This window comes from Coregonus lavaretus (genome assembly GCF_964263955.1).
Source record: "Coregonus lavaretus genome assembly, chromosome: 13".
Lineage (NCBI taxonomy): Eukaryota > Metazoa > Chordata > Actinopteri > Salmoniformes > Salmonidae > Coregonus > Coregonus lavaretus.
Window position 1 is genome coordinate 37,143,014 of NC_140000.1, and position 25,654 is coordinate 37,168,667.

Genomic DNA, 25,654 nt, shown 5'->3' on the forward strand with positions numbered 1-25,654 from the left:
TCCCACTCTGCTCACCCTCTCCCTAAGGAGCCAATTCCATTTGGCTATTACAAAGAAGAGGCTTCAATTCCACATAAATACAGGACATCCCTACCTCACATCTCAGCATCATCATCTCCGTCCCCATTAAACATCCCTTTATTGCAACACTGATGAACAATTTAAAGGGTGCATTAGCATATTAGCCGTGAAGCGATCACCATTGGGCCTGAGCGATTGGGATCGTAAAGCACAAAATTCATTTAATACACAGCTTTGATGTGATCCAGAACCCACAGGGAGCATCACTCAGGCAGAAGGACTCCGATTTAGGAGACTGATGATAAAGTTAATGGCTGGAATAAGCGTGTTAATGCTGTAGCTTTATAGGACAAGGCTGCTATTAGCTGTAGCCTGGCTAAAAACAATCGCATCATCACAACTTGCACTTCTATGCTAATGATGAGCAGTAAATAGGTTGTACAGATACCGTTGAAGTCGGAAGTTTACATACACTTAGGTTGGAGTCATTAAAACTCATTTTTCAACCACTCCACAAATTTCTTGGTAACAAACTATAGTTTTGGCAAGTCGGTTAGGACATCTACTTTGTGCATGACACAAGTCATTTTTCCAACAATTGTTTACAGACAGATTATTTCATTTACAATTCACTGTATCACAATTCCAGTGGGTCAGAAGTTTACATGCACTAAGTCGACTGTGCCTTTTAAACAGCTTGGAACATTCCAGAAAATGAGGTCATGGCTTTAGAAGCTTCTGATAGGCTAATTGACATCATTTGAGTCAATCGGAGGTGTACATGTGGATGTAGTTCAAGGCCTACCTTCAAATTCAGTGCCTCTTTGCTTGAGCTTTGCTTGCTTTAGCCAAGACCTCAGAAGAAAAATTGTAGACCTCCACAAGTCTTGTTCATCCTTGGGAGCAATTTCCAAACGCCTGAAGGTACCACGTTCATCTGTACAAACAATAGTACGCAGGTATAAACACTAAGGGACCACGCAGCCGTCATACCGCTCAGGAAGGAGACGCCTTCTGTCTTCTAGAGATTAACGTACTTTGGTGCAAAAAGTGAAAATCAATCCCAGAACAACAGCAAAGGACCTTGTGAAGATGCTGGAGGAAACAGGTACAAAAGTATCTACATCCACAGTAAAACGAGTCCTATATCGACATAACCTGAAAGGTTGCTCAGCAAGGATGAAGCCACTGCTCTAAAACCGCCATAAAAAAGCCAGACTATGGTTTGCAACTGCACATGGGGACAAAGATCGTACTTTTTGGAGAAATGTCCTCTGGTCTGATGAAACAAAAATAGAACTGTTTGGCCATAATGACCATCGTTATATTTTTAGGAAAAAGGGGGTTTGCAAGCCGAAGAACACCATCCCAACCGTGAAGCACGGGGGTGGCAGCATCATGCTGTGGGGGTGCTTTGCTGCAGGAGGGACTGGTGCACTTCACAAAATAGATGGCATCATGAGGAAAGAAAATTATGTGGATATATTGAAGCAACATCTCAAGACATGTCAGGAAGTTAAAGCTTGGTCGCAAATGGGTCTTCCAAATGGTTAATGACCCCAAGCATACTTCCAAAGTTGTGGCAAAATGGCTTAAGGACAACAAAGTCAAGGTATTGGAGTGGCCATCACAAAGCCCTGACCTCATGCCTATAGAACATTTGTGGGCAGAACTGAAAAAGCGTGTGCGAGCAAGGAGGCCTACAAACCTGACTCAGTTACACCAGCTCTGTCAGGAGGAATGGGCCAAAATTCACCCAACTTATTGTGGGAAGCTTGTGGAAGGCTACCTGAGACGTATGCTACCAAATACTAATTGAGTGTATGTAAACTTCTGACCCACTGGGAATGTGATGAAATAAATGAAAGCTGAAATAAATCATTCTCTCTATTATTATTCTGACATTTCACATTCTTAAAATAAAGTGGTGACCCTAACTGACCTAAAACAGGGAATTCTTACTAGGATTAAATGTCAGGAATTGTGAAAAACTGAGTTTTTAAATGTATTTGGCTAAGGAGTATGTAAACTTCTGATTTCAACTGTAGGTGCATGCAGCATACACCTTTGGCTGCTCACATAAGCCGCAATTAACGCTTTATAGTTCTTGTACACTTCAAAGTGAAGTTATATTAAAACAACAAACCTGGTGTTTCAGGTACCAGTGCATGTGATGTGGGCACTTCGATGTGATATGAGCAAGGTTTGTATCAGTCTGTCCCTCAATAAAAAGATGCAGAAATAGATCGGCCCTTGGTCCAGTGCCACTACTGTGGCTGAGCAGTGTGCAGTGAGCCCTTGGTCCAGTGCCACCTTGGCTGAGCAGTGAGCACAACAACATTTGAAAGAGAGCAGCTGTAGTCTTCGTGTCGCCGTGACCACGACAGCTCTCACTGATCCGCTGAGTTATGCCTCAGGTTGGCTGTCTTACATAAGTAACACTTCCATGGCTCCAAGTGTGTGCGTGTGTGTGCGAGATGGCTGCTCTCCAGCCCGGGGGGGTGTGTGTGTCTCTGTCTGTCTGTCTTAGTATTGGAGACTATGCTTGTGGCTCAGTTGGTAGAGCATGGCGCTTGCAACGCCAGGGTTGTGGGTTCGATTCCCACGGGGGACCAGTACGAAAATGTATGCACTCATTCCTGTAAGTCCAGAGCGTCTGCTAAATGACAAAAATGTAAATATACCAATCTAAACTCAACCTAGTACCTTTGCCAGATGTTTCTAGACATTGATTCATTGAGAACAGCTAAAGTCCATTGGAAATAACTTTCAACAGCTCATAGACTTGTCAATGAATTTAGACGAATGCATCAAAATGGTACCATTCACCAAACTGTAAATTACAATAATCAAGCATTCAGAACAGTTGACAGCCATCTGAAAGAACTTAATTTACACCCCTCAGCACAGATCCATCCAAGATAGCCAACCTACCTGAATCTAAGCTGAATTAACCTTTCCCTGCATACCTGCCTTCAGTTAAAGAGTGGAATTTTCTCCCTCTTTATCTTAATCATAGCCAGATGTGATATAATCCTCCCGGGTCCCTGATGGGTTACTTGGCCCTGTTCCTAGAACAGTTTGTAATGAGAGGGATTAGGCTGCGTTAATTGGATAGATTGTCCAAAAAGATTAGCTACTCTGACCAGCATTCCTTTGTTCGCCCTCCTCCTACGGTCTTTGAATAATGGACCTTTTTTCCTCCTTGTAAATAGTGAGCTGCCTGTAATCTTAACGTGTTAATGCGGTGACAGATACTATCGGTCTGGGCTCTGAGCAGTTACAGCTGCTGTGTTGGACTTTGGAAAGGCTCTACGATGGCTACTGTCTGCTTGAGGTCTGGAACTTGAGTGACCAAGTCAGCAATGAAATACAGTGTGTATGCACCAATCTTTGTAATGTACTGTATATGCTAAAGCTAAATTCGTAACAAATATCCAGTGCTCTAAAATGCCCTACTGACAACAGGTCGGCTGTCTTCACAGTGTAATGCAGTGTCATCAGCAGTCCATGAGGCACACGCCACTGGGCACAGACGTCAATTTAACATCTATTCCACGTAGGTTCAACGTAATTTCATTGAAATGACATGGAAACAATGTTGACTCAACCAGTGTGTTAGCTGACATTAATGCATTCTTCCCGTTTGTATCAATGTTTTGTTAATCAGCAAAGCAGATCATGTGAAAGTCAGGATGGTAGAATGTGCCCTTACTTTTACTTTACCTTGACATCAGGAAAGAAGAATGTTGTTAGTGTCCGTTATCTCATGTCCCACTTTTTGTCTTTCTCCAGATCCTTCAAGCCAGACTTTGTCCTGATTCGCCAGCATGCCTACAGCATGACTCCGGGTGAAGACTTCAGGAGCCTGGTGATTGGCCTTCAGTACGGGGGAGTCGCCAGCATCAACTCCCTGCTCTCCATCTACAACTTCTGCAGCAAACCCTGGGTGGTGCGTGATCCATAACCTGCCTCCTTACCTCCTTTCCACCCTCCATCACCCCCTCCATCTTACCCCACATAAAGAGGCGCTTAGCGGCCGCCGCTGGCTGATTTATTTGGGCTATTAAAAGGAGCCATAACACCTGTCTCAGAAACAGCCAGACCAGGGGCCTCCAGTAAGACCAGTTATTATTCACCCTGTTTTAACAGCACAGGGGTGGCTAGGCAAAGTGCACTGAAGCTGTAGCCGGGTCAAGTTAATATTGTACCATGGCTACAGCCTTTAGAACCCAGACAAAACATGTTGGTGGTAGTAGACAAAACATTCCGGAACTTACCTTGAAGATAGAATTCTCACAATTTCTGGATGTTTTCCAGGTCAAAGTTTCTACCTAAAAACCTTTTTAATGGATAGGGCTGCATTCGGCTTTCAAGGTGTCCATTTTTTTTTATCTAGGACTGAAAGCAGTGCAAACATCCACTGATTTGTGTTTTCTTTGGCGCTATAAATTCCACTTTCTACCCTGCCTTCTATATAACTACTATAGAATGGTGTCTCGTGTTTTGTTTCTGCTTGCAGTTTTCCCACATGATTAAGCTCTACCACTCCCTGGGCCAGGAGAAGTTCCCACTGAACGAACAGACCTTCTACCCCAACCATACACAGATGGTGAGCGCCTTCCTGACACACTGTTTGTTTATAACGTGTGTTCCTCTTTAATGCGTTACCATCTTCATATAGACATAGCACTCAGGGAATGAATGAACTCTGTATGTTTTCAAAGAATCTTGATATTGCCCTTGTGACACTTGTCTAATTTGGGGTAGGAAAAGTGGGAAACAGTGAGAAAGTAAGGGGGTGAGGCAAAATATTTCCTGTGGCCTTACGTGTAAACCTTCAAGCTGATTAGTAAAATGTCTCAGCCAGAGTGCAGCTCCTATTGTTTGCATCATGCCCAACTTTATATTCTCTGGTTGTAGTTTCCAATCCCAGTTGAGTTTATGGTACTTCAGGCAGCGAAAACACAGACCACTTAAAGAATGTTGTCCTCAAAGTATTCATAACAAAATAATTGTTAAGTCTCAGTGCAACACTATGGGCATCACACCACTAAAGCCCATGGATCTTAAAGAGACAGTGCCAGGTAAGTAGGCTTAAGGTTGCTCCAAACTATCAAGTTTAGCAGCTGGGCATTTTTTATTTACATATTTTCTAGGCCAATGCCAAATGGGTGGGATTGATTAGTGTCTTAGTGAGAGCCTTGTTGGAGCTTGCTACCATGTTATCAACAATTTGTATGGTATTTATAAAGCAAAGTTGAATGTGCAAGTTGGAACTATTTTGTATAATTCCATTATGTATTGTAGCTCCTGACTAGACAGATTGTTTTATGATATCACAAAGATATTGCTATAAAGGTCAGGTCCAAATTTGCCTTGTGACCGTGATAAAATACTGAGCTTGAATCATGACCTGGTGTGCTACTTTCACTTCAAGAAAACAACAGCACAAGAATCCATGCAAACTCATATGGTCCATTTTTCATTAAATCTTTATTATAAAAATAGAAAACACAGAAATTAAGTCAAACATTTCTGTAACCCCTACAAGGAAACGTTCACTCACCCCCCTTTTTAGGAATCAGTGTATACACACAAACATGGTACACAGCCTTTTGCCAGCTTCCTTTTTAATGCACTCTGGATCGACTTGACCAAGTGTTTCTGTGTTAAGCAGACAGTATATTTACACAAACATGAACCACAAAAAAATACAGATACAGAGATGCCAAGGCCGAAGAGAGAGAACCTTGCAAAACCAGGTGAGGGAGATTTGGTAGAGGGAAACAGTGTTGCTGATGTGGAACGTTCAGGCTTTAGTGATATCTCTGTGGCGTAGTGGTCCTCTCAGACTACTGAGGAGCTACTGAGGATCTGCCTCTGGATTGTGTTTCAAGATCAGCCAAGGCCTGGAGGAGGTGTCAACAGAAGCTCAGCAGTGGGGAAACATGATGAGACTGATGTACCTCCTCTACCTCCTCTCCTTTTGAAATGGTCGCAAATGTCGAATTCGGCATTGTTTTGATGTTTTATAATTTTCTGTTCTACATTGTTGAATGATATAAAGAACGCTGACATGTTTGTTATTTCTATAAATATAGTGTCTGAAATAATTGCATTTCATGTAAGAAGTGCCTTGTGGAGGAGGCAAGATTTTAGATTTCAATGGAGTTCCTCACATTATAATAGATTACATGAATAACAAATTGACTAAATAACTATATTTTTGTGGATTTCCTTCTAAAACTGTCACGTCAGGGCTGTTACTTTATTCTGTTCAACACCAACTTGGCATGGCCTTTTCTGAACATAATGGAAAAGTGGGCAGAGCTGAGAGACTGGACAAAGACTTCTCACTCCTGCTGAGGCATCTCTGTTTCTAACGGAATGGACTGAAGATACTGAACGGGAAAACTCAACAAAAGTAGAAGAGTTTAGTGACAATAGTGTTATTTTCATCAGTTTAATCTGAAATAGTTAAATACTTAGAAAAATGTAATGTACATTTATGAAAACACTTTTTTGTCTGAAACCTCTGCTTTAAACTTTGATGCAGTGAAAAAAGTTCCATCCCTCGTGAGAACCATAAGGGAAACTGTGATTGGGCACTGCTGAAGGCGGATCTAACACAGAACTAACATTTAAATCCGTGCTTTACAAACACAATTTAGGATTCTGGTCCTTCATGACAGCCAAACAGGATAGTGATGGTAATATAGTTTTGGCCAGATACATAGATATATATTTGGCTAATGTAGTAGGATAGTTTTTGTTTGTAGTATTTGCATGGATATTGTTTGATTCGACAAACATGGATAAATACATCTACTACAGAGGTTTCAGTCGAGTCAACTGTTCATTGTTTTGTAGCTTATATCATATACAGCAAAAAAAATTAAATAAAAACTTGCATCCATTTCTCTGCAAAAGATTAAGAATTCCCCGTGCTTGAGCTGTAAGGGTCATTCTTAGTCGTGGTCACGGAGAAGAAAGTATAGCTATACTCAATCAATTCATTGTCCGATATTAGCAATGCATTCATATAGTGTGATCTGCTAAATGACTAAAATGTAAATGTTATTTAATACAACCAAGAATGAACTTTACAGTGTAAGCAGTCAGGGAGGCAAAGATTGCATCATTCATATAAATAGACATGTTGACAGTATAAACTGTGAACATATACATATACACTTTCATGTGATTCAAAATCATTGTTAAATACCAATAAAATACCTTTGTGTGACTGGAGCAAGAGGTATTGCTTTTCAGAGGTCATACCTCGTGTTGGCATTGCCCTTGTACTGGTGACAATGTGTCTGGTTACTGTGCATAACTTGTGTTGAGGATAACATTATGCTGCAGGAGCTTTGTTGATACTGTCTGCACCCCACACTTAAAATTAGGATAATTTTCAACCATTATGTATTGCTTGAAACTGCAGTTCTGAAATGCCATCACACCCATATAAGCCTTATGATAGTTTGAAAAAGGTCTCGCTTTTTAAAGGGCCATTGTTATCGCATTCTGAAGAAAGTTGACTCTGGTCTAATTTCTGCTCATTGATAGGAAATGTAGGAAAAGGAAGGTGGGAGAAACTGAAATGTACAGCATGAAACAAAAAAGGTATTGTTTACATTAGAAGTGCTACTTCTATGAGACAGGCACTGATTATTTTAGTTATTGTATATTTCGTCAGAGGGAGTGGGAGTGGTCGCTTGGGGCCGGTACTGTACGTTTTTAAGAGTTCTGTAATACTCTATGGTTGACGAGGGGCTTGGTGGAGTTTGGGAAAGGTGTAGAAGAGTGAGAGGACGAGGAGAAGAAACTCAAGAAAGTTGCGATGGTTTGGGGGTTGGTTGTGATTTACGCTCAGGGGTCGGTGGAGTTGATGGTGGTTTTGTCACGGCCGGCCATCCCCCGGTACCAGCTGCAGTAGCCCTCTTTCTGCTGGATACAGGCGTAGTGCCGTGACTGGTAGCCGGGGTAGCCGAAGTGGGACAGCATGTCCGTCCACAGGCACTCGTTCTTTGAGGTCACAAAGCAGGGCAGGTAGTGGCAGGGCTTAATCTACAGAGAGAAGAAGCGAAACTACAGATGTAGCCGTAAAGCAGGAAAATAAAATTGAATAATGCTACAGCATACTGGTGAAGGCTCACTGTGTGTTTACAGTTCAATTGTATCCATTTTAAGTAACAATAATTCTGATTTAGGATATGTGACAGATATACGAATGTCATTTTCTGTGAATTGTTTTTGAATATTGACCAATTCAAAGCACAGTGAGTCTACAATCAGCAGTAAATGAACAAGGCCAAGACAGAATTAGCATTTCAGGACAGGCTGAAGCAATGCATAATCTTGTACAAAATACTTAATTTGTGGTGAATAAGATGTTGAATAGGAGAAAAGGGAAGTGATTTAAGTCTAAATCCCTCCAGATAATTGGGTTGAATCAGCAAAGGGTGAGTGAGGTCAAGTTCTTTTTGTAGTTTATGTAATTCATTACATTTACAATTTAGAAACTCGTTAATGCATTTTATACAGGATGAATGAATGGATGGTTTCAATTCAAATGTACTTTCCTGTAGATAAGCCAGTGGAGTTCAAAGATTAATCTAATTGCTAGCCTCTGAAATGAAAGTCCACTACCTAGTTTGTAGTTTTCCCATAGGGAATGGAGGAGAAAACCAAAGGCACAGAAATCTGTATTGAACTGCAATGCCATCAACATCCTTTAAACTTCTAATTGTCTTCTCACATACAGAGCCTTTGGAAAGTATTCTGACCCCTCAACTTTTTCCACATTTTGTTATGTTACAGCCTTATTCTAAAATGGATTAAATAAATATAATCCTCATCAATCTACACACAATACCCCATAAGGCCAAATTTACCAATCGGGGGAGAAGGGCATTGGTCAGGGAGGTGACCAAGGACCCGATGGTCATTCTGACAGAGCTCCAGAGTTCCTCTGTGGAGATGGGAGAACCTTCCAGAAGGACAGCCGTCTCTGCAGCATTCCACCAAACAGACCTTTATGGTAGAGTGGCCAGATTGAAGCCACTCCTCAGTAAAAGGCACACGACAGCCAGCTTGGAGTTTAACAAAAGGCACCTAAAGGACTCAGACCATGAGAAACAAGATTCTCTGGTCTGATGAAACCAAGATTTAACTCTTTGGCCTGAATGCCAAGCGTCACGTCTGGAGGAAACCTGGCACAATCCCTACGGTGAACCATGGTGTTGGCAGTATCATGCTGTTGGGATGTTTTTCAGCGGCAGGGACTGGGAGACTAGTCAGGATCGAGGGAAAGATGAACAGCGCAAAGTACAGCGAGATCCTTGATGAAAACCTGCTCAGGACCTCAGACTGGGGCGAAGCACACAGCCAAGACCCTAAGCACACAGCCTAGACAACGTAGGAGTGGCTTCGGGACATGTCTCTGAATGTACTTGAGTGGCTCAGCCAAAGTCCGGACTTGAACACGATCGAACATCTCTGGAGAGACCTGAAAATAGCTGTGCAGCGACGCTCCCCATCCAACCTGAAAGAGCTTGAGAGGATCTGCAGAGAAGAATGGGAGAAACTCCCCAAATACATTTGTGCCAAGCTTGTAGCGTCATACCGAAGAAGACTCGAGGCTGTAATCGCTGCCAAAGGTGCTTCAACAAAGTACTTAGTAAAGGGTCGAAATACTTATGTAAATGTGATATTTCAGTTTTTAATACATTTGCAAAAATGTCTAAAAACCTGTGTTTTCTGTGTCATTATGGGGTATTGTGTGTAGATTGATGAGGGGAAAAAAACAATGTAATCAATTTTCGAATAAGGCTGTAACGTAACAAAATGTGGAAAAAGTAAAGGGGTCTGAATACTTTCCGAATGCACTTGCCAAATGTCTTTTTAAAGGTGAGAAATTAGAAACTGAGAAACTAACTGACACATACTATGTGTGTTTTAGAGAAATCCAAAGAGGTGTTTCAGTAAAAGGAATCAACAGTAATAATAATAATAATAATATGCCATTTAGCAGACGCTTTTATCCAAAGCGACTTACAGTCATGCGTGCATACATTTTTGTGTATGGGTGGTCCCGGGGATCGAACCCACTACCTTTGCGTTACAAGCGCCGTGCTCTACCAGCTGAGCTACAGAGGACCACGCAGAATATGGGTGAAGCTGAACGCATTCTTTATGGTCCATATGGTGCAAGCATTTTCAATTAAGTGTAACTTGTTCTGGTGTTCATGGTGCTATGTTATGGACAGTTAGCTTTTTAATAATTTACTGATGCCAATGGTTTTTTATACACTGCAGTGGATTATTTTCACAAGCTTCCTGCATTCCTTAGCTTTATATCATTTTTTGTTGAAGAATGCGAAGGATGACAAACTGTGGTTTTAATGATTTGGCTGAAGCGTCGGTGAAGTGTGACGTTCGCACTCTAAGAAATCTCTAGGAGGTTCTTGCACTTGATATAAAACCACAGAGATGGCTGTGTGCACTGCCTCTGTTGACTTGTCTTCTCAGACAGTAAGCATGCTGCTTCATAGGGGTTCACACAACGAGGTGTTGTGTAGCAGCAGGCTATTGCTAGAACACATTTGTGTGTGTGATTTTATTTTTTTCAGATTAAAGCATACATTTGAGCTGAAATGGGCAATAAACTAAAAGAAAAAGGCTACTACCATGGCGAGTTCTGTCCAAGTTAGTTTTTCATTCCTGATGCTGACTTGCCATGTTTGGTCACAGTCATACATTCACCTCCACTGTTTCGCGTTGGCCTCTAAGACTCACTGTACGCCTAACGTGTCTGAACATTACAACCCTATAAGCAGTTTGGGTGCGAGCAGTTTGAAAGGCGTTGGCCAGCATTTGGACTGCGTAGCTACTCCTGTCTCCTGTCTGGCAATGCACTTATTGCTGTTGACGGTGCCGGTGATGGGCAGAACAGATGGTGTGTCTGGAGCCATGCAGTACAGTAGGATATTTATGGGACTGGAGCTTCACGGGAGCAGGTCCTGTATAAAGGGGGTCCGACCGAGCGCGGAATTCAGGGTTTGGAATAACAGGGAAAGTGATTCCAGTGTAGTTAAATTATTTAATTACTCCCAAAGATCATTATAAATCTCTATTTTCTCTCCCCCCTCATCTTTCCCTCTGTCTCTTCAGTTAAATTCATGGCTGTATATTATCCGTTATGATGCCTAAATGGAAAGGGGACACTTATATATTCCTGACAGCTAAAACTGTACATTTATATTATTCAGCCACTATCAGGAATTTAAAAGTATGTCCCTACAATCATAAAAGTTACAATTACATAATCAAAATGATTTGGTATATATTTTGATAGTCATTCTTGTATTGTGCTACACTTAAGAATAGAGGAAAAAGTTTTAAATGGTCTGGCAATGATTTCATAATTGGTTGCAGTTCATCAGCATAATCTATTTGACCCAATATATGCAAGGCCACTAAAGTCATTATGGTCATAAAATGAACACATTATCCCCCCTATTCTACAGGCAATATCCGATATCTAATAACATATGGAGATTATGAAGTGCCTTGTGTCTTTGAAGAGGAGCAACCCCTTTTCTGTGGTAAAAAGTATTCTAGATAGAGGAGCAGAGAGATGGGAGATACTCAGAGCAGGATGGTATGCTTTGCAGTAAGCAGGGTGTTCTGGTTCTGCCTGCCTCTGCCCTTCTCTTTGCCTCTGCCCCGGCCCCTGCCCCTCTTTCTGGCTCCTACTCCTCCATCTTGGCTCTGCTGCTGTTGGGTTGCTTTAGCTTCCTTATCCATATCCACTTTATCCATATTCTCCCCGGGAGCGCAGTTGTTGCCACTCACCCTGCAGTTGCAGCCCAGCTGGTAGCGGTGGTTGATGCCCTTCTTCTGGGCCAGCGAGAGGCGCTCCCATGGCTGGTTGAAATTGCAGAGCCCGGTGTAGACCTTGCCGTCGAACACACGGCCTGAGGGGGGAGAGAGGGTTGGTTACAGATCAGCTTTTGTTATGCATTACATCATTGGTGAATTATTTCATGACTTACAAAACATTCATTACATTATTGTTTGTTTCCCCAGTGTCAGATGTCCAAAGAGTCAGATGTCATCCCTAGCATATTTGTGGCTAATTGTATAATTGCCATACCTCGCCTAGCATAAATACAACAGTGAAGCAAGCGGTCCAAAGCTTTTTTAACTATGGTAAGACAATCTTGTACAGCAAGGTCCCATATTAAACCAACACCCCTATTTCAGAATTTCCAAAAGGTTGTCTAACTTCTATTTTTAGGTTGTTCACAGCTTACCACCGATGTCAGGATGACAACCTCTGCTGCAAACAGGTTCACCCTACACTGTAGCCCACCAGCTAGCACTCAAATAACATGGTTGTTTGTAACAGTGCTACACTGTCCTGTCGTCATCACACACTGAGCTGAAAGCTCACAAACACACAACTCTTAGACTGACTTCCATATGGATTATTGGCGTCTCTGGCAAAGTTATTAGACAATGGTGAGAGCGGCATTAGCCTGTTCCCAAATTGTAGTTGATATAGTAGTTGGTAAGACAGCACAGGCAGATCTGGGACCAGGCTAGTGGTACCCCTCTTCATAGCTAATCAGGCGGCCATGCACTCACTCTGATCAAAGCCCAACCCGTGGAGCTGATCTATCAGGCCTTGGCGTATTTAACATGCCTGTAATTGAGTCCTGATACAGTATGGCCCAGGGACCCAAGACCCAATTATAGACTCACTCCCCAAACCAGAGCTAGAGCTGCTGCCTGGCCTGGATGACTGTGATGTCATCATCACCCAGCCACAATAAACACACACTTGTGTTGCCGGGGTGATTTCCTTCTTCATGTTTCATTGGCTTCGTTGGGCATGTTTACAGGTTTGGGATTTAGTGATGGGAACATACAACACACAGCTAAACAGTATGACGGCCTTATGTCTCACTAAACTGCTCTCCGACTTAGCAACTCATTGGCTCAGAGACAGTTTCTATCTACAAGCCATCGGACTGCCGAACACTTGAATTGGGCTGACCACTTGCACTGACTCTCTGCACCTTAGCACACACACACACACACCCACACTGACATACACTCATCCACACACACACACACACACACACACACACACACACACACACACACAGGTATACATTCATACTACACACACATCACAAATATGTGTGTGTAGCATGCAAGGAAGCATTTCGTTGGACGGTGTATACCATGTGTATCCTGTACATACGACTAATAAATAGAAGTTGAACTTGCCTACCTGCACTGGAAACGCCAGAACTTCTTGCTAGAACTGTTAATTATAAGAGACGAGGAGGGAAACGTTTTCTGCTTTTTACGCCTCAAAGGAGAAGGAAATGCTTAAAAAAAGAAGTGCCCCCCTGCCTCTCTTTCGTCTCTCACAGACGGGAGGTTATAAATAGTGGGAACGTTTGTGTCACAGAGCAGTCAAGAAGTCTTCAGGGAGGAGGGAAGGAGAGGAGGGGGTTGCATTTAAACAAAACAAAAACTGGGGCTGCCGTTAGCAACGCTGCCATTGTGGTGGGAAGTGCTGCAGAGGGGGAGTTAGGGAAACAGGCCTGGGAGAACAAGCTGGAGTCAACGCCACTGATGTGCTTGCTTGCCTCGCTAATTTGTTTTTGGTCATGTGCTTCTGAGGCAGCTCCTGAGGCTGTTTTTATTGCTTATTAATAGCTCTGAAGGGAAAGACATATTGTTTCTGGCACCACCATGACAACTGTGCAGCCCGCCAAGTACATTAGATGGCCGCATTTCAGATCAGTGGTACTGTATGGTAGAATAGTGACTCACCTGTGATCAGGTACTGGTACTTGTTGATGTCGAACTTGACTCCACACAAACTCTCAGAGGCATCTGTGTAGATGTGCTGAACGTGCTGCATTTTGTTGAATCCTTTGTACATCTGCAAAACAGACCACGATAAACAGTGTGTTAAACCGATTATAACCTGGAATGAAGATCACACACCTCTGACACTTGTTCTTGCTTTTGACACTTGACGCAACTGGAATTATTGAGTTGTTCTCGAAGTTGTCAGGAATCCACAACAATAAACAAACACAGTATAATGAGATGATATCGCTTCCAAGAATTCAGTGTAGTAGAGGAAGAGGCCACTGATGCTATCATTAACCACATGAAAACTAACATAATTACAGGACATAATAAAGACGTGACTTTGGGGTTGAACCGTGGGTTCGCAGATTGAGTTCAGGTGCGCGGTACACAAACGCTGCCGGACAAAGTAAATGTTTGCCCTGGGATTTGTTGTTTATTCCGTTGTGATTTATTTGTCTAGGAACAATAGGAAATCCCTGTTTAGACGCGGCTATTCTTGGAAATAACAGGACAAACTTATGAAAGAGGCGAGCCACTGGGACCTAAAACGGGGGATTTTTGGAAAATGTTTCTAGGGGGTTTTCCAGAGTGGGGTTATGCTCTTCAAGGTATGGGCCAGATTACGTAAGACCCGGGCTGAATGATGCGATGATGGCTTACCTTCATCTGTTTGACCGTGTAGCGCATGGTTCCAAAAGGCCCATCCTTCAGTAACTTCTTGCCCACCACTTTGGCACGGATCACTGTAGACAGAAGACACAAGCACAGAATTAATCAATTATGCAATGGACAAAGATTGTAGAGCCTCTAGCTGCCAAATCCAGCATATTGGATGATTCCAAATTTAGGTCACATCAGAGCAAGTCATGTCCCCTTCTCCGTCCCTGACGTCTGGAGCCAGGCTGACGTGTTTGTGTGAGCATCAAAAGAGAAGCCTAAATAGTAGGTCCAATATATGTTCAACATCCCAACACGTCACCCTAACAGATGCTTTAGCTAGAAGTATGGTGATATCAACTCCTGATTAGGACTCTAGAATGCATTGGGCTGCGCATTGCTTTTCCAAAGGATCATTAAAAACCCAGCACCTAGAGGAGAGACCCAGGGAAGATTTTGTAAGGGTTTGGCTCCGTTTATAATCTATTTATTCGTTTTTCTGGGTTGATTCTGCTTGCCAAACAAGTCCAATGGAAGACTAGGAGCTAGCATTTGAATTTGAATCAGAGGCCAAAGCAGTTCTTCAGGACAGTAAAAATGAGGCCACAGCTTTTTTACTACCTCGCTCCAGCCTTAACCCTGTATCGTAAAACCATGTGTCGCCACTGTTTAAACAACCTCCTTTCTTTAAATTCAGCACAGGGTGAAAAAAGATATCAGTGCTGCTCACCCTCATGTAAACAGCGGCTAGGTGAAACAGTTCAGCTGTGGAATCGCCTTGTTTGCTTTCACTCCTTTTAAAGTAAGTGTGGGGGATCGGCTTATGAGCGAAGCCTCATTTAGGCCAGTGAATAGGGTCCTCCCAAGAGTACCTGTATCAGAGCTCTGGGCCCCCCCCGGGGGAGAAGGGGTAGTCAACATGCAGGCGCAGTCGATTCGAGTCACGTTCACCTGCTCCTCGCAGCCTGACGGCCATAGACATAACTAACGGTGGGGATGTTTGTCTTTCCTCTCCGGAATTTCCTTCCCACATTCCTTTGCGGCTCACATTCTCGAAAAAAGGGAAGCGCGTCTCACTCCTCTAGACAGAGTGAAGAAGGGATGTACTGTAACATCTCCTCTTATAGCGTCATAGTCTGTATTTAAGTCCCAGACACACAGAAATGGGCAGCAAAGGGAGTCTAAAGGAAAAGGTCATCCTGTTGGCTTATGAATAAAAAAAGACTCCTAGAAGATGCCGGTGAGGTGACACCTTCAATGGAGCTCACATTTTCACCTTCCAGTTTAGAATGACATGACTCTAATAGAGCATCTGCCATCCAATTGATAGCTGTTAGAGAATCACACATCCATCTATAAGGCAAAGATTATTTTAAACCTATTCAGGTGATATATTCTCCTTGCGTTCTTGGTGACCTTTTTGAGCCAATGTACCCAAGGACATCTGCTCTATTAATCTGTCAATTCGCATATTATGAGCCTCAAAGCATTGTTACCTAACCAGTCTCTGCTATGCAGAATCAAATGAATGCTACTTTCACTGATGTAATTGTATGGAGCATAGGCACTATTACTGTGGAATGTGAAGATATGAAACATATGATACTCTGATCCCTCCTTATGTAATGTGATGCACTGATATGATGCACTGATCCCTCATAATGCACTGATCCCTCAAACTATTTTCAGAAGCCAGTAGCCCAAAACCTGCCTTCCCTTTAAAACCTAAACTCCATTGCAAAGACAGCTTTCCCCACCCAAAATGATAAGACTCCAATTCCAAATAGCTTTGCATTGAACCTTCAAATGTTATTAGGCGTAGGAGTCATAGGTCATATCGCTGAACAAGAGCGCAACAGTAACACCAAATGCCCTTTGAGGCGGGATACGCTCGCCACTGGGCGGTCAGCCACTAATTGGGTGGTGCCGATGTCATTGCCTGGCGGAATGTGTGAAAGGCCGCAGCTGCTGGTGAGACAGAGGATTTGTGTTATTCCCTACAGCGACCCTTTGACATCCCAGGGAAGGGCCCTAAGTAGAACTCAGAATGATAGCTATATTTACCACTGACCACAGTTCTCTTTCAATATGCCTCTTCAGGCTATGTCTGGGCCCCCGCGTCAGAAATGACCAAATTGTGAGTGTTTATGTAACCCAATTCTAAGCCCAAGCACTGCATAAGATATCCACCTGACCAGTACCGGTTAGTTTAGCTGTAATCGGCACCGCAGCTAGAATCTCTCGGAGTTAGAGCCCCCTTCTCTCTCTCTCTCTCTCTCTCTCTCTCTCTCTCTCTCTCTCTCTCTCTCTCTCTCTCTCTCTCTCTCTCTCTCTCTCTCTCTCTCTCTCTCTCTCTCTCTCTCTCTCTCTCTCTCTCTCTCTCTCTCTCTCTCTCTCTCTCTCAACACATAAGTAGCAATTACAGGCGAATTCTCCTCTTTCTGCCACATACATATTCATGTTTTGCAGTGGATTTGACATACATTCCCAGTGGAAAGTAGGTGGATTAACTGGGGTATGACAGAGAAAGTAATTGAATTCATTTAGCACAGTATCTCTTCCCCTGAAGCATGGGATTACTAAAATATGTATTCAAATGCTAGTCGCAACACAAGTGAGAATGTAATTAAATCAAGCATTTTAAGCCTCCTTCTGCTTTACATTTTGCCTGTGAATCTTGAGGCACCTCAGGCTAAATTGTGATTACAGCAAACCGAGTGCATGATTAGGGGAAAGTCACCATGGCAAGTTTGAAATAGACGGTCATATGAAGAAGGGAAGGATAGGGGAAAAGTAATGTGGTGGTGTATAACCAGCGTTGTAAACTATATGTGTGTATGATGGTAAGAGAGGGAGAGCGAGACTGATTCTGAACATGATCTGAGGTTAGTGGAAAACGATGCCACTTAGTATGACACACTCACTGGGTACTCCACTAAAAAAATAAACTACTCTCTCTGTAAGTACTCTTCCTCTTTTCGAGGTGCCAGAGCTGACCTCACCTGTAGTGGGATTACACTTGACCTGAATTACACTCACTGGTTCGCCGAAGAAATCGAAGCAATTTAGCCAACATGGGATGTGTAGTTCTGATTTGATTTTTATTTTTTTTATTTTTTTGTCATTTAGCAGACGCTCTTATCCAGAGCGACTTACAGGAGCAATTAGGGTTAAGTGCCTTGCTCAAGGGCACATCGACAGATTTTTCACCTAGTCGGCTCGGGGATTAGAACCAGCGACCTTTCGGTTACTGGCACAACGCTCTTACCCACTAAGCTACCTGCCGCCCTAAGTAATGCACTATATAGGGAAGAGGGTACTATTTCAGGACTACACTGGTGGTTTAAAGTTGCGTGGTCTGGAGAAAATGGATGGCTTAGACACTCGATGTGCCTGTCTCACAGGGTGTACATGTCAAACATGCAGGGAATCTTGCCCCTTTTGACCTATTTTAACAGGAAGAAACGCTGGCCTTATGGAATGAAGCTGCTTTGATTGCACCGAGCTGATCCCAGATGACATAAAGTTCCTCATAATAGGGGCCCATCTCCCTTTGCCAGTTGGGAAGAGGATTGGGAAGCATAGTAGAGAATAGGATTGAGTTTTGCATTATTGCAACCTATAGTAACTTAGAGAAACATGTAGTTTTGAGCTATTGCTAACTAAGGTTCTTATCCCAGGCAAAGCCACACTTACCCACAGCAGTAATCTTCTATACTGAATCGGTGCATGGTACAAGAATGTGAAGGTCTGCTCCTGACACCTCAGCTCCTTGGGAACGAGGGCCTTGGCCTTGAAGGGATATTAAACTCCAGGGCCAAAGTGTAGCTAGGGCCGACCGAAACGCTAATCTGCTGCATGAAAAGCTTTAGAAAAACAGCCTTCCCCTCTCTTCCAATGTGAATGGGCTGTTTCAGTCACCAAGTAAATTGCAGCCCAGTAGGTCTGCTGTGCACAAAAACCTCTCTCTCTCTCTCTCTCTCAGTTCAATTTAAGGGCTTTATTGGCATGGGAAACATATGTTTACATTGCCAAAGCAAGTGAAATAGATAATAAACAAAAGTGAAATAAACAATAAAAAAATGAACTCACAAAAGTTCCAAAATAATAAAGACATGTCAAATGTAATGTTATGTTCAAATAGTTAAAGTACAAAAGGGAAAATAAATAAACATAAATATGGGTTGTATTTACAATGGTGTTTGTTCTTCACTGGTTGCCCTTTTCTTGTGGCAACAGGTCACAAATCTTGCTGCTGTGATGGCACACTGTGGTATTTCACCCAATAGATATGGAAGTTTATCAAAATTGGGTTTGTTTTCTAAGTTATTTGTGGGTCTGTGTAATCTGAGGAAAATCTCTCTCTCTCTCGTAGCCTACGTATGCAGCAATAAAAAAATGACAGGAAATGGCTATCCGACTGTTGTCTAGAAATGCAAGGAAGGGTTAATTGAGAGAACGTACACTACCGTTCAAAAGTTTGGGGTCACTTAGAAATGTCCTTGTTTTCGAAAGAAAAACAAACAAAAATGTCCATTAAAATAACATCAAATTGATCAGAAATACAGTGTAGACATTGTAAATGTTGTAAATGGCTATTGTAGCTGGAAACTGCAGATTTTTAATGGGATATCTACATAGGCGTACAGAGGCCCATTATCAGCACACATCAGTTCTGTGTTCCAATGGCACGTTGTGTTTGCTAATCCAAGTTTATCATTTTAAAAGGCTAATTGATCATTAGAAAACCCTTTTGCAACTATGTTAGCACAGCTGAAAACTGTTGTGCTGATTAACAAAGCAATAAAACTGGCCTTCTTGAGACTAGTGGAGTATCTGGAGCATCAGCAATTGTGGGTTCGATTACAGGCTAGTATATATCAGCCGACCTAGTTGAACTCCTTACGCTGCCAGCCGAATGCTATATCATAGCCAGCCGCTGCACTGTTTGCTGATTGCAAAGTTACCCTCAGGTTATTTGGAGTTGGTATTTAACATGTTTTTTCCTCTTTGTTGTATTTTTTTTATATGTACCCTCATTTCCTCAATTCAAAATGTCTGTCTGATTAATCTATTAGAGCGGGTGCTGCTGGTGATTATGGAACAGGGCCTATGAAACAACAGGAGCAGGCTTTGAACTCGTCTCTGGCTCTTAAATTGGGATGATTCATGTTCTACCGTGTCGCCTTTGAAGTTGACAATGGAAATTAGCCTCTCTCCTCACTCAGCGTTACATCTGAGGGGAGCTTAAGGTCACCATTTGCATTTTAATCCACATATAGATATTCACACTGTGTGTAAACCATAGCCGTTTGACAGTAGTCCTCAAATAAGAGTCAGCCCTAGGGTTCAATGTAATGTTCATTTTGGCAGCTATTTTAGATTTAGTTTTAGTCCTTAAAATACACTTTAGCCTTAGTCACATTTTTGTCATTTCATCCTTCGTTAGTTTTAGTTATTATCAGTCGACTAAAACTCTGGACAATTTTAGTCTAGTTTTAGTCAAAGCCCTTTTAGTCACATAATAGTGCATTTGTTATTAAATAATGAATATTTAAGCTACCTTCCATCATGTGCATATTCAGATATCCTTGTCCAACTAGGCCTACTATTCCCTTGTATACAACATTGGCAACATTGATATTGTGGAGGATTGTATCCAATGCCAGCCATAATTATAGCCTATAAAGCCTTGGCTTCAGGTTAAACAATTTACAGCTCTGATTTTCTCCCCATCACAACTGTCAAGGGGCTAAATAACAGTGGTTTCCTTGATAAGGGGAGAATTTGAGCTTTACAAAAATGCCAAAAGTATTACTGTACTCCTAATATTCAACAAATAGCATTTGTTTTTACCATAGGAAAAAAGCAACCGCAACTCACAGACCACGGCGCGAGAGCGGCAACACAGATGAATGAATAACAGCGCACATGGGAAAATAGAGCTTCTGATGTGATAGCCTATATGAAAGTAAGAGAGCGAGAGTAAACATTGAGTATGTGTACATGCACACTAATAATTCGATATTAAACTGATTATAGCAGAAGGCTGAGTATGGCATTAGTCATGTAAACAATCTTTCGAATTATTAGGACATGTAAACAGCTTAATTGGCGTTCCAGTGGTGTATTTGATCTGCGCATGTGCCAGCACCAGGTAGCGCAAGCTTCCCTCTTATGCACGAGTGAAGTGAGTTTGGAAAATCGTATAAATAGTTTTCACGTACAAACTTTATATGTCTGAACTCCGAATCAAATAGTCTTCTCAAAAATAACATGGTCACTGTGGTAGAACGTTTATTTTGATTGCCTATTTTCTGCATTTATCGAAAGTTCCATCCGTAGCCTGATTTCAGATGTGTCCATGTAAACTGGATTATTAGGGGAAATGGTTATTCTTGCAAAGCATGTAAACATTTTAAACTAACTATTATATTAACCTGACTATCCACAATAATCGCATTATTGTGTTCATGTAACCATGCTCAGTGTTTCTAGTGGAGGTTAGTTACAAGTCAAGTGTCCTGGCTTCGCATCAGTTCAAAAGATTGATGAGTGACTGAAGTGATCGCCTGGAGCTGTGTGGGAGAACTCAATCAGACCGTGCAACTGAAAGATGTCAATTCTGCCAATGAAAGAATTGCATTAACAGATGAAAATGAGCTTCACGTCAAATTAAATGTCCATTAGTCTCACGGGGGAAGTCTTGTCATATTTCTGTCAACTAAAATGAAAAGTAATTTGTAATAGTTCGTTTTTTTTCCCCAGGGCATCTCGTCTCATTATAGCCATAGTTTTAGTCAGGAAAAATAGGTTGTTGACAAGTATTTTTCGTCATAGTTATTGTTGAGGAAATAAATAGACTTCTTTGAAAGTACTGTTCAAATGAAATGGGGAAAGAAAGATGGGGATAAAGTCTTTCATAGTGAATATTTCGTAAGGTATAGATCTGCATACATTAAGTTTTAGGGGTATCTTGACACTGTAAGGTTTATCAAAGGTGACATTTTCTTTAAACATTCATCAAATGCCATTGAAGTGATGCATTGCAAGGCCATGTAAAGCTTTTGGACCTGCGTTTCGTCCCAGAAAATGGACTTGCGCTGTTTTGACTAGACTGCAGCACATGTTTGTTTGAACATGCCCTGGGGACACACATCAGAATATCCATCATAACTCTAGGTGTTGCCAGGAGATAACTGTTATCCTCTACCGTCCAAATACATCATGTTCATGCCAAACTCCATTTACAGTTGGCTTACAACACGAGCTATTGGAATTTAACATGTGAAATCTTGCCAAAAAAATGTCATAAGTTGCATAATAGATATGCAATAAAGTCATCCTAAGTTTGCATGTTCATGATAACTGCACTAGAGCCCTATCATAACAGAAGTCCAACACTATCTTCATCCACTGTCTCTAACTGAAAGCAATAGCCTTCATTATTGCTCAATGAGCAGAAAATGCATATATGGTCAAATTAATTGGAGAAAAGTGTGCATATTACTCCAATATAATTTTCTCAAGCTTTGTCCATGGCCAATTGTTCCACTGGGAAAAATTACTCTACAGTTGTGTCATCTACATGATGAAATGTGATCCTGGCGTTGGCATTATGGCATGTTTACAGTGTTTTTGTTTTATCAGGACTACAGTGGCACTGTCCCTTGCAGTGGGAGGGAAGAGGCATTCCTAGTTCCGTATACGCTACAGGCATTCGTGGCGCACTTCTGGCTGAGCCAAGACCTTGGAAATGGAATTTTGTGGAGCTCACAAGTGCTAACTTGCAGCCAGTGAAGCCAGCCCTAGATTCTGGCCCACTAGGCTCCACTCCTTGCCAATGGGATGAGCCAATTTAGGAGACATGAAAGGCAGGGTGCCACCTGACTGCTTGCGACACTAACATTTGTACATCTTCAACACAATGGAACCAGGTCACCAACTAGCATAAGCATTGCCCCAATAATTATAGTTAAATAACATGCAATGCTCATCAATGCTGTTAGAAGCTGAGGAAATGTGTGCATAAATACGTTGGTGTTTGACATGAATGGTCAACCTGCCACTTCCGTGAGAGAGTGTTATTTTTAAACAGTTGCCATATGTTGAAAAGTCAACATCGCTTTCTCTCCTCTGACCTCGTCAGGCTTCAGTCATAGTTCACTGGCTGGACTTGGGATCACTGCAGAAAAAACATGACATCTTAGTTGTGTCCTCAGCAAGAGCCCGCCCATGGGGCGGAACAGCTCTGCTGTCCTCTTCTCCTCCTCTCCGGGGCATTGGACCACTCTATGCTACCCTAATGGATGTTTGATGGCTGTGTCTGACAAAGCTATCTGTGTGTGTGTGTGTGTGTGTGTGTGTGTGTGTGTGTGTGTGTGTGTGTGTGTGTAGGGATGACTGGTCGAACACACACACACACACTGCCTGCTGCCAGCAGTTCCGTTCCACAATACAAAAGAGCTGCACACAGTTCTCCTAATACTGTATATCCCAGTGGACTCCTCTCTCTTTCACTCTACCTTGTCCCTCCTGCTTTAGACCCCCCAACACTTATTAATGCTCAGGCTTATCAAATAATCCCTTACTCCTTTTCAGGAATGAGTCTCCTGCAGCAACAGCGGAGAGCCAGGACCCACCTGGTCTTAACAAGTGTTATCCAATAACACTGCTCAGGTTGGACTGGCATTCCTTGATAAGAACAGCTGAGTTCATGTTATTCTGGCATAGTCTGTGAAAGCACGACCCAGTGGCCAAGGAAATCTCAGCTACAAGTGGGTCCGAGGATCAGCTCCACAAGAAAATATATCTGGAATCAACACAGAAAATACCAGTGCACTTAAGTCAATAACCAAGGCTTTATTATACCAATGCTGACTCCATATCTCTATATCAAATGCCTGAATGGAATGAATCAGCCCCCTATTGGAAAGTAAACGTGCTTTCGTAGAAGAGCACAAACACTTGAAGGGCAATGCTATACCAATAGGACTGTAGAATTTACAAATTGATTGCAAGAGCACTTGCTTAACATTCCTAGCCAAGTCCTGGCTCTTACATGTTATGGGAAGCCAGACAGAACAGAAGAGCAACCAAGAGCACAAGATCCAAGAACAGTAGCTAGTCTCCACTCCAAATCTGCCATTGGTAACCTCCATACATGGGTGCAATATTCAGTCAGCAGTAAAACCCTTGGCTGGCTACTGTCTGCCTGTTCTGTTCTGGTTTATTGCTCAGCAAGTGGTCATTTAGCTCTGAAAAACATAATGATCAGTGGAACCTGTTTCCATGGATACCGTTCCCATTAACTCTTCCCTTTCATCAGAGCAAGGAGAAATAAAGTAAAGCTTCCTCTCTCTTGACTCACTAATTTGAGAGATGACGCATTTATTTAGACTACACAGAAAGCGTGCTGTTGTAGTAAACCGTTAGTCTACGAGCCATCTGATACTCAGTCTGTTTTAAATGGGCTTTTAGGTGATGGTTACATGTTAAGCATAACTTTGTTTGGCAGAGATTTACCCATTACACATAGGTCCCAGACTGAAAGTTGCATCGCTTTATACTAACAACAGTTTCTTATTCTATTCTATTCCATGTATGCAGAATATCACAATACCACTGTAAAAAGACATTTCAATGTGGCCACAAACCATGCGACTTACCAATGTCAGAGTTGCAGTACGCATCTTGCGGGTGCGACAGAGCACAAGAGCAAGCCTCTGTGAGTTCATGAATCTGAAGGCTGCTGAAAACGAACAGCAAGCTGAGCAGTTGGTGACAGAGGGACTGCATTTTGTAGTGCGTAAAATCTTCCTTGTCTGTTTACTTTACAACAAAAAGTTATGTCGCCGAATAGTTATTCAAAGTCTGTCCCGAGTTGAGCTCTTGTCTGCTTCAGTGCATATGTCCAACTCTACTCTCCGGTCAGGGTATTGCCTGTCAATGCGCCTCAGAGCGCGAGTCACAAATTACATATAGTGCGCGAGACGCTGGAACGCCACCCACTTCGCCAGATTTCGCGGCATGACAGCCAATCACTACTCGAGCCGTCGATGATGTCATTAAGAATAACAGATGCATGACATATTGGAATTGATTTTACATTGCCTTTCTCTTTTTATTCAAAATATTATTTCCCCCCTTTCACTTTTGTCAGCCCTAAAACATTCCAGTCTGAGTCAAAACCGCTGGAAATTGCTAATTGAATGGAAAACCATATGAGCCTGATGTAATGTTTCATACATACAAGGAGCATTGATTTATTATAGTTCATGGGAAACTTGGCACTTAATTGTTGTTAGTCGTTATTACCATGTTTTGTTTATAAACATTTTAGTCATTTAGCAGACGCTCTTTAGCGACTTACAGTTAGTTAGTGCATACATTCTTTTTTTTTCATACCCCCTGTGGGAATCGAACCCACAACCCTGGCGTTGCAAACGCCATGCTCTATCAACTGAGCTACATCCATGCCGGCCATTCCCTCCCCTACCCTGGACGACGCTGGGCCAATTGCGCGCCGCCCCATGGGTCTTCCGGTCGCGGCCGGCTGGATTCGAACCAGGATCTCTAGTGGCACAGCTAGCACTGCGATGCAGTGCCTTAGACCACTGAGCCACTCAGGTTTATTTTAACAGTGAAACAGCAACATGTACAAATTAGGTTTCCTTTGGGTGTATCAGAAAGACATGGTTTTGTGTTTTTTCTAGGCTCACCACTAAATGTCAATTTATGTTCCGTGAACTTCTGTAGCATTTTCTGGTCAGTGATCAAGGCTAAATTCCAGGCAGTAATGGACCTTTTCATTTAGTCAAAAAAAACTTGGCCTCTACACTGTTTTGCACCTGTTGTATTAAACAGTGTATGCTTATGAATACACCTCTAATGTGAGAACTACAGAACCCTTTTATACCTTTGAAAATACATTCCAAATGACCTCTGAGTATTGGCATTAGTCTCACAACCAGCCTCATTTTCAAAAGCTTCTCATGCTGAAGTTGAGCGAGAGAGAGAACAGTGTTTCTCAAGTGACAATGTGAGTGATGGTAAAATCCTTAACGCT

At 42.3% G+C, this 25,654-nt stretch overlaps 1 protein-coding gene across 2 annotated transcripts; it reads right to left on the minus strand.

Annotated features, from left to right (window-relative positions):
- Nucleotides 1–5,498: 5,498 nt before the first annotated feature.
- Nucleotides 5,499–24,538, minus strand: LOC311140302 (metalloproteinase inhibitor 3-like). 2 transcript variants are annotated; one of them, XM_084175293.1, is made up of 5 exons: nucleotides 24,255–24,538; nucleotides 14,590–14,672; nucleotides 13,882–13,993; nucleotides 11,884–12,005; nucleotides 5,499–8,094 (listed from the first exon to the last, which is right to left on the minus strand). In XM_084175293.1, exons 1-5 carry the CDS (start codon nucleotides 24,382–24,384, stop codon nucleotides 7,897–7,899), a joined length of 645 nt encoding a protein of 214 aa, XP_084031419.1. In that variant the 5' UTR covers nucleotides 24,385–24,538; the 3' UTR covers nucleotides 5,499–7,896. The 2 variants fall into 2 exon arrangements, with proteins under 2 accessions (XP_084031419.1, XP_084031418.1); XM_084175292.1 differs by lacking the exon at nucleotides 5,499–8,094 and having other exon boundaries at nucleotides 10,398–12,005.
- Nucleotides 24,539–25,654: the final 1,116 nt, after the last annotated feature.

Coding starts and splice junctions, on each gene's coding strand:
- LOC311140302 (XM_084175292.1), bottom strand. CDS start 24,384: ATGCAGTCCCTCTGTCACCAACTGCTCAGCTTGCTGTTCGTTTTCAGC. Junction 14,673..24,254: donor GTACTGCAACTCTGACATTG/GTAAGTCGCATG, acceptor TTCTGTCTACAG/TGATCCGTGCCAAAGTGGTG. Junction 13,994..14,589: donor ACACGGTCAAACAGATGAAG/GTAAGCCATCAT, acceptor TCTGTTTTGCAG/ATGTACAAAGGATTCAACAA.